The sequence below is a fragment of the Cucumis melo genome, chromosome 10 (genome assembly GCF_025177605.1).
Source record: "Cucumis melo cultivar AY chromosome 10, USDA_Cmelo_AY_1.0, whole genome shotgun sequence".
NCBI lineage: Eukaryota > Viridiplantae > Streptophyta > Magnoliopsida > Cucurbitales > Cucurbitaceae > Cucumis > Cucumis melo.
In genome coordinates this window covers 11470862-11484670 of record NC_066866.1, presented here as the reverse complement: position 1 = coordinate 11484670, position 13809 = coordinate 11470862, and the positions used below count along the sequence as shown (strand labels likewise).

Below are 13809 nucleotides of genomic sequence, written 5' to 3'. Positions count from 1 at the left end.
AAAAAGATGAGTTTTTTTTTTTTTACTTTCCATCTTTTCCCTTTATTAGAACTAGATTGTTCTTCTTTCTTCAAAATTGTTTTGTTTTAATTTATTGAATTGATTTTAACGAGCTTTTGATTTTGTTAGGTTAGACCAATTAAATCTATTCCTTCATCAATTTTTTATCTAGGTTTTATTTTACTGTGTTTTAATTTTTTTAGGTTTAGGGTGTTTTAATTTTGCTAAGTTTAGAGCAATCGATTTTGTTAGCTTAGACCAATTGAATACCAATAGAATATTGTTGCATCAAATTTGCTTACTGTATTTTATTTTTGTGTTTTAATTTTATTAGACCTAGGTCATTTGAATACTATCACATCAAATCTGCTTTTGTGTTTTAATTTTGTTAGGTTTAGGTCATTTGTAAATTGCCACATCAAATTACCTCTGCTCTGTGTTTTAATTTCTTTAAGTTTTTTTAGGTTTAAGCCATTTGATTTAAATTTGTTAAATTTAGGGTTTAATTTGGTTGTTTTTTAGTGTTTATTAAATATGTTATATTGATTGATTAGATTTGTTGAATGACAGAATACTTATTTCACCACCTATATATTATTTACTTTCCAAACATTATTTCTCAAACTGTATATATTTCTAATGTAATATATTATTTCCAATGATATTATCTCCAACTTGTATTGTTTGGCAACATATATTGTTGGTTGTATTATTTTCCATATTTGTCAACTGTCTTATACTGTATTATTTATGAGAAAGAGTAATGTTCATTTATCGATTTTATGGTTGAAATTCCATAAATACATGAAATTTCTCAATTTTAAAAAATTAATTAGTAAAATATTTTTAAACAAAATATACCAACAATTTTATATTATAAAATGGGACAGAGTAGTGTTTTCTTTGGAATTCATTAATTCTTTAGATACATGAAATTTTCCATTAAAAGCCTATGATGCCACCCATATCAACTTTTTATATTTTTCTAATGGCTCACATGCCACCCATATAATCATCAATTAATGCTTAACTTTTTTTTTCTTAGATATGAATTGATAACCATGAGACACATAAAAAATATCAAATAAAAAACTTTATTTTGTGAACCTCTTTAATTTAGTTTAAAAGATAAAGTTTGGTAATTATTTTTATGGGTGTTGTAGGGTGCTAATACCTTCCCTACACACAGTTGACTCCCAAACTTTAAATCTGAATTTACGTAGACCAATTTTTTTTTGTGACCAATCACACCTTAATATGATTGAAGGCGACTCTAAACCTTTTAAATATTAAAGATTAAATGATTGGGGATGTTGGCCGCTCCGCGTTGCGATCACGTTGCGACAGCTTGGCGACTCCACTAGGGACTTTTGAATAATGTGTAAGAGAGTCGAGCCATTACATTTTTTATCTTTTATTCTTATTCTATCATAATTCATTGGTTCACTTAACTATTTATTTATTTTTAATTATTTTGTATGGAATAGTTGTACTATTTTTATTGGTACATTTATTATAATTTTGTCATCATGCATTTTACACACACTCACAAGCCCTCTACCCGGCTACACCCTTTTAGGATTAGAATTGAAGATGGAGTAGTGTTGATCTTCGAGGGGATTCGACTCCCATGCAGGCACATGAAAAATCCTCGCTCAGATTAATTCTTTTGTTATTTCTTAAAATAATATTGGAATAAATTTGAGGGCCCCTCTTCTAGGAGTTTAGATGATACCAACACCATGACATTATATTTTGACATATTTTTATCTGAAAGTTAAATTGTCGAAGTTATTTTTATTTTTTTCTAAACAAAGTTTTGCATTTTTCTAAAATTTTTAAATCATAAATATTTCTTTGTTTACAAAAAAAAAAAAAGAAAAGAAAGGTTCAATCACAATATTGATATGTTAGGAAAAGTTTGATTTAAATAATTATTTATCATACATCCTTTAAAGGAGAGTAGTGTTTACCTTGTAAAGGTGCATGAAAACTTTTACATTTTCTAAAATTAAATAATGTTTTTTTCAAAAAATAATAATAATAAGAGTAGTGCTTACTTTCATTACCAAACTAAAGTGCATGAAAAACTTATTTGCTTTTCTTTTTTCTTATTTCTTTTATTTTCCTTTTTGTATTATTACTTTTTAATTTTTACTTTTTACTTTTTACTTTTTATTTTATTTTTATTTTTTTATTAGTTTTATTTTTATTAGTTTTATTTTTATTATTTTTATTGTTTTTGTTTTTGTCTTTATTATGTCCTATTTTATTTTGTACAAAGTGAAGTGACAATTTTTTTTTTCTTTTTGTCTTTTCTCTTTGTCATAATTGTGCAAAAAAGAAACAGTTGTGAAACACCAAGATGTCCAATATATCGATGCATTCATCTTTTGAGTCTAAGTTTGATGAGCCAAGTGATGTTCTTAAATGGGCTGAAGAGATGCAACAAAAATTTGGGGACGGTATAAACAATTCTTCTCAAATATCAATACTATGCAGGTGCCACAACTCTCTTTTACACAAAATGATTTAGCGAACCTAAAGATGATCTGAGAAGCATTGACACCTCAACGTAGATTCATGTTCTCGAAGAAGTATGGACATATAGTAGAGTTGATGTACATACCAGTTAAATATTTTGCCATAAGAGCCATAATTAATTTTTGGGATCCAGCATATGGTTGTTTCATGATTGGGTCATGATATTTACTGCCAACCATAGAAGAATATCAAGCTATGCTTAGCATACCTGAAAAAGAAAGAGAAATTGTTTATTTCTTTAACCCTGAGCAAACAACAAAAAGGACCTTGTCAAAGTTTTTGGAAACTACCTATGCCACAGAAATTCAAAAGTATTTAAAAGTTAAGGGCGAGGAACAGAATGTGTCATTTGATTATCTAATAAAGATGACGCAAATATACATGGATGAAGACAAAGATCGTATACTCTTGGCATTGTGCATTTACGGAGCGGAGATTTTTCCTAAGGAAGAGGGTTATGTTGATGGGAAAGTGATCAAATTGTTTTTTGAAATAGAACGAGTCAATCCTATTATACCTATACTAGCTGAAACTTTTCGATCTCTTAACCATTGTAGAAATAAAGGGGAAGGAAAATTGAATTGTTGTGTTCTTTTATTATATATTTGGATACATAGTCATATCAAATTTCCCGCAGAGTTTAGGTGTCCATGGTTAGATTTCAATAGGCCATGGAACTTAATGCGCAACACAATAAGTGAGTTTGGTATGACAGTTTGGGATGCAACATATCCAAGGAAGGAGGCTTGGTTGTTTTTCTTTACAAAATTGACTTCTAAAAATGTCATATGGACGGCTCAATGGATGCCATTGAATGTGGGGATATATAGATGTGGAGATTTTCACAGTGTGCCTTTGTTGGGACCATGGGGAGGCGTTAACTATACACCATTGTTAGTTTTGCGTTAGGCGTGGCTCAAACGGTTTATACCACAAACTCATAATCTGCAAGAGTCTGACTTTTCATACAATCCTGAAGATTGTCAAGGGAAAACACGTAGAGCATTATGTGCATGGAAATCTGTAAGGAAGATAAAAGACAAAGGACATTACGAAGGAGTTACTAGTGGGTACGAGGCATTGCAAGCAAACAAAAGGAAGAATATAATAGATATCTCAAGTGAGGTAGTTGAAAGGCGAAAAGAGACAAGCTTCAAACAACCAAATCAGTGGATTGAGAAGAGCATAGAACTAGAAGAGAAAAATCGACTGTTAGAGCAAGAGAACGAGAAACTTCGTAAAGAGACAAGTTAATGGATGGATCATACGACTTATTTTCACAACGAACTCGAAAAGACTAAGAGTTTCTTAAAAAATCAAGATAAGTTAGAAAAGAATCTTGAGACGTTAGATAAGGAGATGAGGCGAATGAATATAGCAAATAGAAGTTTGAAAAATGAAAAGACAACATTACAAGCAACAGTGGGGTCGCAAGATGAATATATTAAAGATTTAGAAAGTGGGAAGGAATATTTTCTTGAGCTTGTAAATGATTTGAATACATCAATTGGAAAACAAGAAACATAGATAATGGATTTGGAAGCACACAATCATTCTTTGTGTCAAACTGTTGATAGCCTACATCTGAAGATGGTCGAGCGCTCTGAATAGTATGAGATACTGAAAAATTATGCCGATTTCTTACACTATCAACTTACTGCATTTCAAAATTCAAGTAAGAGGATAATGCAAGAATATGAGTCATTGAAGATGGATTACGTGCAACTGAAGGTTGATTATGATCTATAAACGTGAGATTTCCAAGTACCAGTGGAATGTGTAGATCAGACGATTGAATTTCTTAGAATGGTGTCCAAAAGAGCAAATGGTTTTGCAGAATGGGCAGGTGATTTGAGGGTTAATTTTTTCCAATGCAACCTCATGCAGATGATCTAAATAGATTCTTGAAGATGATATGCAGAGAACTCAGACATTTTTGTCGTTTTCATTAATTGTTCATTTTGCTATAGGAGTGATGTTCATTATGTTTTGTTTGTTTCTAGTTTCAGTTTGATTTCTTTTATTCTGTCAAGCTTACATTATGTTTGTTTGATTTTATTATTGTTGTTTGAATTTTATATACTAAGATTTCTTTTTTTTTTTTTTCTCTTATATCTCTCTCTTTCCCCTCTTCTGATCTTTTACTTCAACTTTTTTTTTTATTTTTTTTATTTTTTTATATACGTTTTTAATAAAAGGAAAATATAGCTCGCCCTACTCCAATTCGTCATCCTTACAATACTAGGTATAAAAGCCGAATCATGCAAGAACAAGATAAGGACATGGATAAAATGAGACAAGATATTAATAATCTTGGAAAATAAGTTTGAAAAATACTGAAATGGCTTTTAATGGGGAATGGAAAAGTCGTTGTAGATACAACACAATCAAGCAATCTAGTTCAATACACAGATGATCCCATTTATCCTCCAGGATTCACTCCATGCCACATGAATGTTTCGCAGTCTCAAACCACTCAACACTATGTTGCTACGAATTCGCTGTATGCTGTTCCACCCATTGTCCCAGGTATAGAACATTTGGAAGCTCAAGCTAAAATTCAAGACATGGGACAAAACGAGAACACTCCGGCTAAGCAAAAGCTAGATGTTTTGGAAGAAAGGTTGCGAGCAATTGAAGGGAGTGATGTCTATGGAAATATAGATGCAACACAATTGTGCTTGGTGCCAAGCTTGATCATTCTAACAAAGTTTAAAGTTCTTGAATTTGATAAATATGATGGATCATCGTGTCCAAGGAGTCATCTTTTAATGTACTGTAGAAAGATGGCGACGCATATTAATAATGGTAAATTGCTAGTCCATTGCTTTCAGGATAGCTTGACTGGTCCAACTAGTCGATGATATATTCAATTAGATAATGCACACATTCATGTTTGGAAGGACTTAGCTGATGCATTTCTAAAGCAATACAAACACAACATTGATATGGCTACAGACCATTTAGACTTGCAACAGATGGAGAAGAAGTGTTTGGAAAGCTTCAAAGAATATGCTCAACGATGGAGAGATATGGGTATCGAGGTTCAGCCACCGTTAACAGACAAAGAAATGACATCTATGTTTATGAATACCTTGTGGGCTCCATTCTATGATCGAATGGTTGGTAATGCATCACCAATTTTTTTTGACATTATTGTTATTGGCGAAAGAATTGAATATGGGATAAAACACTGGAGGTTAGCAGAGGCTTCAACTGAATATGGTGGAATAAAGAAAGGAACAATATCTAAGAAGAAAGAAGGATAGGTTCATGCAATTGGTTTTACTAATTCAGGGAAGCACAAATCAATTTTTGATCAGAGAAAATATGAGCAAAACTTTTTGTCATATATAAGCAATGTTTCTCATGTCTCTTATAATAGCTATGTACTACCCCATACTGTCTCTGAAACTCCAAAACCCGTTAACTCAAATTCTCTTCGACCATTTGTACAAGGTCAAGGTAGCAAGACCAATTCAGATACATGGCGATTTGATCCAATTCCCATGACTTATACAGAGCTTTTACCTCAGCTAATTCAAAATCGACAATTAGCTCCTATTTCAATGATTCCTATACAACCTCCTTACCCAAAATGGTATGATTCAAATGCTCGATGTGATTATCATGCTAGAGGAGCAGGACACTCAACTGAAAATTGTTTGGCTTTGAAAAGAAAGGTGCAATCTCTAATTAATACTGGATGGTTGAGCTTTAAAAAATCTGGTGAGAAGCCGAATATCAATGAAAATCCACTGCCTAATCATGAAAATCCAAAAGTGAACCCTGTGGATGACCTTGTTGAAAAGTGCAAAAATGAAGTCCATGAGATAGTGATGCCTACGGAAGCACTTTTTGAAGGTCTTTTTGAAGCAGAATATGTTAGTCGGGAATATCTAGACCCCAACATAAGATATGAAAAGTATGATGAAAGCAAACATTGTATATTCCATCAAGGAGTTGCAGGCCACGTTGTCCAACAGTGCCAAAAATTTAGATCCAAAATACAACAACTTATGGATTCAAAGATACTTACGGTATATAGAGGACAAGAAAAAGACGAGAAGAGAGATAGTAAAATATGTTCTTTAATGGATGAAGTTTTAGAAAAGGAAGATTCCTTTGTACCAAGACCTTTGGCAGTTTTTTATCAAAAAAGTCGTAATGAGTCAACCTTCTACAATCCTAAAAAACTCACGATCCAAGTGCCGTGTCCTTTCAAATTTGAGGATCTAAAAGCAGTGCCATGGCGGTATGATTGTCAAGTCATAACAAGTCCTTCAGTTGATAACATTATAGGAATCAGCGGGATAACCCAAAGTGGAAGATGCTACAAACCAGATAATTTAACAGTCCCTTCAGATGGTCTAATACTGGAGCAAGGTAGGAAAAATGAGAAAAGAAATGTGGAGCATTGCGAAGACCAAGATGTGAAGATGCTTATCATTGCAAAAGATATAGAATACAAAAAGCTCGTCATGAATGAGGAAGAAAATGAATTCTTGAAAATAGTTAAACAAAGTAAGTATAAGATCATAAAGTAAATGCATCATACGCCAGCTCGAATTTCTTTATTATTGTTGTTTTTGAATTCAGAGCCTTATCGCAAAGTGTTATTAGATATTTGGAACAAGGTACACGTCAAACATGACGTTTGAGTGGAAAAGTTTAGTGGAATTATTGGAAATATTACATCTTCAAATTCCTTAGTCTTCACAGATGACAAAATTCCTCCTGAAGGCTTAGGCCATACAAAAGCACTACACATTCAAGTGAAGTGCAAAGACTATGTCATTGCAAGATGTTTAGTGGATAACGGATCGGCTCTCAATATAATGCATAAATCTACACTATTGAAGCTTCCCATGGATATGTCACACATAAAATCAAGTACTATGGTTGTGAAAGCTTTTGATGGTCACGTAGAGAAGTAATGGGTGACATTGAACTACCAATTGAAATTGGCCCATGTATTTTCAATATAGTCTTTCAAGTCATGGAGATAACACCCATATACAGTTTTTTATTAGGACGTCCTTGGATTCACTCCGCAGGAGTGGTGCCATCCATGTTGCATCAAAAATTGAAATTTATTATTGGGAGTAAGTTGATTTGTGTGATGGGAGAGGAAGATTTCTTAATAACAAAGCCGATTTCAACCCCATATGTTTAAATTAGAGTGTTCTTTTCGCTCTTTTGAAATTGCTTATGCAACTATGATGGAAGCAACTGTAGATGAAGTGATAAAGCCACACAAGTTTAAAGTTGAAGTTATGACCACTAGGATAATGGGAGGTGAAGGATGTTCTTTGAATCAAAACTTAGAAACACTTCTAAAAACATCGAGTAATGATGGGAGGTTTGGTTTGGGCTATAAGCCATCCATATATGACAAAATTATGCTTCAGGAGGAAAAGAAGGAAAAGCATTTGGCAAAGCTGGAGATGAGGGAGTTTGGTCCAAGTATAAAACTTATACCATAATTATATGATATTTTCAAGAGTGCTGGTATAAGTTACTCATCATAAAACTCTGATTTGAAGGATGATTTGTTAAGGAAGATGGAAAGTTTATCAATTGCAGCAGTGGCACAAGAAGCATAATTTGAAGGCAACATAGTTTATGCATGTCCGCCTGATTTTGAGTTTAACAATTGGAATATTGTAGATCTACCTACATTTTCAAGAGATTTTCAAGAGTAATGATTAAGCTTTTATTTGTTTAAATTTTTTTTTTGAATAGCTCTATCCAAGGCCATAGTATTTATTTGCTTTAATACATTGATGTACTGCTTTCTTGTTATTTAATGAAATTTCTGCATTTTCATTTCATTCATTCTAATTTCTTCTTCTCTATGCTTTCTTTCCTGCATTTGCAAATTAAACACAAAAGTCAACCTTTTCATAGACAATATTCATAAGAATGAATATGTTAGTAATTCCACTTCTACCCTTGATGCCTTAATGTACACTATGGAATCTGACAAGGAAAGTAACGATGAAGATGATGTGGGAATATCCTTAGAATTGTTAAGAATGGTAGAAGAAGAAGATGAGGTTCTAGGTCCTCACCAAGAACTAGTTGAAGCAATCAATTTGGGTTCTCAAGAGGAGTCAAAAGAGGTAAAAATTGGCACATCATTGACCAGTGAATTGCAGAAAAAATTGATCAATTTGTTACGTGAGTACTCAGATATTTTTGCTTGGAGTTATCAGGATATGCCAGGATTAAATACGAATATTGTAGTACACGTAGTTCCTTTAAAACCAGAATGCAACCCAGTGAGACAAAAGCTACGTCAAATGAAACCTGATGTACTAATTAAAATAAAGGAGGAAGTATAGAAGCAAATTAAAGCAGGATTCCTCACAGTCTCCAAATATCTTGAATGGGTGGCAAACATTGTTCCAGTGCCCAAAAAAGACGAAAAAGTGAGAATGCTTGTGGACTATAAAGATTTAATTCGAGCTAGTCCAAAAGATAACTTCCCTTTACCTTATATCGACATGCTGGTGGATAACACTGCAGGATACTCAACTTTCTCCTTCATGGATGGTTTTTCAGGATATAATCATATCAAAATGGTTGAAGAAGATAGAGAAAAAATGACATTCATTATCCTTTGGGGAACATTCTGCTACAAAGTAATGCCTTTTGGTTTGAAAAATGCTGGAGCAACATATCAGCGAGCAATGGTTACACTTTTTCATGATATGATGCATAAAGAAATAGAGGTGTTTGTTGATGATATGATTGCAAAATCCAAAGCAGATGAATATCATACAACCACACTCCAAAAATTATTTGATCGGTTGAGAAACATCAATTGAAATTAAATCCATCCAAATGTACATTTGGGGTAACCTCGGGAAAGATATTGGGATTCATCGTCAGTGAAGAAGGGATCAAAGGAGACTCAGATAAAGTGAGGGCTATCATGGAAATGTCATCCTCTAAAATAGAAAACAAATTCAAGGTTTTCTTGGAAGATTGAACTACATATTCAGATTTATCTCACATTTAACACTAACATGCGAACCAATCTTCAAGCTTTTACATAAAAACAACCTAGAAAAATGGAATGAACATTGTGAAGAAGCTTTAAACAAAATGAAGCAGTATTTGCAAAGCTCACCAGTATTGATACCTTCAGCTCCAGAGCGACCGTTAATCTTGTATTTAACAGTATTAGAAAGTTCCATGGGTGATGTTTTAGGACAACATGATTTATCAGGGAAGAAGAAGCATGCCATTTATTATTTGAGCATGGGTCTAGATACTCAATGTTAGAGCAAACTTATTGTGTTTTGGTATGAACCGCTCATCATTTGAGGCAATATATGTTATACCACACAACATGGCTTATTTCAAAAATGGATCCAATAAAATACATTCTTGAAAACCCGTCATTATCTGGAAGGATTGCAAAATGGCAAGTTTTGTTGTTAGAGTATGATATTGTTTATGTTACTAAAAAAGAAATAAAGGGAAGCATACTTGCTGATCATTTAGCTACTTAACTAGTAGCAGATTACGAGCCTATGAGGATTGATTTCCCAGATGAAAACATATTTCTAGTTGAAAAGAATGCTTCAGATCATGAGACATGGACTATGCTTTTCGATGGTGCCTCAAATGAGTTAGGACATGGGATTAGAGTTGTGCTAATTTCTCAAGAAGGAAAGGTTTTCCCCTTAACGACCAAGTTATGTTTTGAATGCACTCACAATATCGCTGAATATGAAGCTTGCATTATGGGAATTCAAGTAGCATGCGATATGAGTATTAAAAAGTTGAAAGTTTTGGGTGACTCGATGTCAGTGATACATCAAGTCAAGGAAGAATGGGAAACAAGAGATGCTAAATTGGTGCCTTACAACCTATACGTTACAAAATTGTCTCAAAATTTTGAGAAGATTTCATTTGACCATGTTCCTAGGGAAGACAATCGAATGACAGATGCATTAGCCACCCTGGCAGTGATGTTTCATCTTAATCTTGAGTTTGAATTTCATCCAATCCAAATTACAAAGTGAGATGGGCCAGCATACTGCATAAATGTTGGAAATGATAACAAGCCATGGTATTTTGACATTAAGCAATACATAAAGTGTAGAGAATATCCATATGAAGCTTCAGAGAATGACAAACGTACAATAAAGAGGTTGGCCATGAACTTTTTCTTAAGTTGTAACGTTCTTTATAAAAGAAACCACGATATGGTGCTCATTCAATATGTTGATGAGGATGAAGGAAAAAAATTATGACAGACATTTATGAAGGAATATGTGGAACACATGCTAATAGATATATGATGGCTTGACAAATACTTAGATCTGGTTATCATTGGACAATGATGGAATCAGACTGCATAAAATATGCAAGAAAATGTAAAAAGTGTCAAATTTATATGGATAAGATCCACGTAGTAGCATCTCCATTGCATGTCTTGTCAGCACCATGGCCATTTTCTTTATGAGGAATGGATGTTATTGGACCCACTGATCCTAAAGCCTCAAATGGCCATCGTTTTATTCTTGTAGCTATTGACTACTTCACGAAATGGATAGAGGTTGCATCTTATTGCAATGTTACAAGGGGAGTAGCGCTCAACTTTATCAAGAAAGAGCTTATATGTCGTTATGGTCTCCTAGAGGGTATTATTACGAATAATGCCAGGAACCTTAATAACAAAATGATGGACGAACTTTGTGAGCAAAAGATCATCACCGAAATTCGACTCCATATTGCCCAAAGATGAATGGGGCAGTTGAGGCAGCTAACCAAAATATTAAAAGAATCATTGAGAAAATGACAATAACATATAAAGATTGGCATGAAATGCTACTGTTTGCGTTGCATGGATATCGCACGTCAGTTCGTACTCCAACAGAGGCAACACCATTTTCATTAGTTTATGGTATGGAAGTTGTCTTACCTTTAGAAGTTGAGATATCTTCATTGAGTGTTCTCATGGAAGCTAAATTAGATGAAGCTGAATGGATGCGAGGTCATTATGAGAAGTTGAATTTCGTTGAAGAAAAATGGTTGGCAGCATTAAATAATGGGCAACTTTACCAAAGAAGACTAATGCGAGCATACAATAAGAAAGTGCATCCTCGAAGCTTTCGAGAGGGAGATTTGGTATTAAAAAGAATACTTTCGTTTCAAAATGATCATCGAGGAAAATGGACTCCTAATTATGAAGGTCCATTCGTAGTGAAAAAAGCTTTTCCAGGAGGAGCTCTACTTTTGACTAATATAGATGACGTTGAGTTAAAAAATCCTGTGAATTTAGATTATGTTCGAAGATATTATGCATGAGACCTTTTCTTGAGGGTTTCGTAATATTGAAAGAAGTCAGAGGTATTTATAGGAAACTTACATTTAATTCTTAGAATGTTCACTATAAGAAATTTGGCCTTTAATTTTGGTTTAAAACTGACATTAAAGGTCTTTAATGTCGGTTGGAAACCGACATCTTTGCGTGCGTTATTAAAGGCCTTTAATGTCGGTTAGGCTTTAATGTCGATTTATAACCGACATTAAAGGCCTCTTTAATGTCGGTTAAAAACTGACATTAAAGGCCTTCAATGTCGGTTATAAACCGACATCTTTGATGATGTTATTGAAGACCTTTAATGTTGGTTGACCTTTAATGTCGGTTTAGAACGGACATTAAAAATATCTTTAATGTCGTTTCTAAATCGACACTAAAGATGCCTTTAATGTCGTTTCTAGACCGACATTAAAGGCCTCTTTAATGTTAGTTTAAAAACGACATTTTTGCCTTGTTCTGGGCCCATTTTTTCAATTTTATTTTTATTAAATTGTTTCATTAATGTCCATTTTTTATAAACCGACATTGAGTCCATGTAGATAAATATTTTCCTCACTCCAACAAATCAATAAAATTAAATTATTTTAAAAACTATAATATTTGTCTTTTACATTTGTATACACAAAATGGAATCTTAATATTATATTTATATATACATTCTACACCGTACATGAAACAAGATCCTAATACAAGACTTTAACAAGAAATTCTAAACGTCTTCTCAGTCTTCAAACTTCAATAATAGTTTGGCTATCTACTCAATCGCTTCGCTTTCAACCCGATATGTCTTCAATCATTCTACAAGCAATATCACAATAAACCATTTAATTTGACTACTGAAACATTAAAAAATTTCTTTACAGCAATTAAAAGAACATTGAAATTGACTCAAATAAGAGAAGCTAACACTATTAAGAATGCACATCTTCACAAAAAAATAGTTAAAACCCAATATATGAAAATGTAACTACCCTCTCTTCGAGCATTAGTCTTCTGAGTTTTGATGAAAACGACTTTCTCAAAAGCTTCCTTTGTACTATTTGTACGTTAGTCATCAAAATAAGCTACATCGAAATACTAAATTAAGTAGCCTACTCAAAAAGTTTCACATATATTTATAATAGAGCATATGCTATAAAAATCAACAGAATACTACCTCATCATTTTCAATTCTCAATCAAAAACTCCAATTCGTCATTGTTTTTTTTTTCTATATGAATATCACATTAATTCCCAAAGGCATGCTTTATTTGGTTCTTTCCATCAACCAACATTTGGTCATTAACTTTCATGTTGAAGCTATTACCTTATCAAGCATAACAACATATTTCTTTCAAAATAAAATCAAATGTCATAACAAAGTTCCATAAAATCAAACGCACCATCGAAGGGAGCAGTCACTTCAATACCCATATGAAAAAATAAAAAAGACATTCGAGTAAGAAGTAAAGAAGAAAGCTACATTCTTCATATACAATTCTACTAGATTTTCATGTGAGGGCAGACACATCATATATAATATCGGAGCGTTCAAAGAACACTAAACTGGCAATGGCATAAATTCAAGAAAAGATTACACAACGACCCGACTATAATGTAAAAAATAAAATCCCATCCTCTCTAAGCTTTAATAGAAGAGATCTTGCATACAAGGATGCATACCTGTTCATTATTCTCTAATGAATAGCTATTTATCTCCCGTGAAGAACCATTTCTCTGAAAGTAGTTGATAATAAAGTAGACTTAAAAAACAAAGCATAGCTTTGGAATTCAACATATGACTGTAAACAATAAACATCTTCAACATAATTCCTTCATCTGAAGAGTTACAATTAGATTTAGCATAAAGCTTTTCCCAAGTTTTGGCGAGAATGAGATAGGTAGAGACTTTACATAATGAATTTCAAGGATATATGTAGATA

General features: G+C 33.0%; 1 protein-coding gene across 1 annotated transcript; it reads left to right on the top strand.

Moving 5' to 3' along the window:
* Positions 1 to 5492: 5492 nt before the first annotated feature.
* Positions 5493 to 7481, top strand: LOC127151151 (uncharacterized). Its single transcript, XM_051090568.1, has 3 exons — positions 5493 to 5743; positions 5930 to 7068; positions 7258 to 7481. The coding sequence occupies exons 1-3, from the start codon at positions 5493 to 5495 to the stop codon at positions 7479 to 7481; spliced, it is 1614 nt and encodes a 537-aa protein (XP_050946525.1).
* The last annotated feature ends 6328 nt before the right edge of the window (positions 7482 to 13809 follow it).

Excerpts from the sequence above, each read along its gene's own strand:
- LOC127151151 (XM_051090568.1), top strand. The coding sequence starts at position 5,493 with ATGGCTACAGACCATTTAGACTTGCAACAGATGGAGAAGAAGTGTTTG. Across the intron at positions 5,744-5,929 it reads TATGGGATAAAACACTGGAG|CTATGTACTACCCCATACTG; the intron begins GTTAGCAGAGGC and ends CTCTTATAATAG. Across the intron at positions 7,069-7,257 it reads CTTGAAAATAGTTAAACAAA|TCTTCACAGATGACAAAATT; the intron begins GTAAGTATAAGA and ends CAAATTCCTTAG.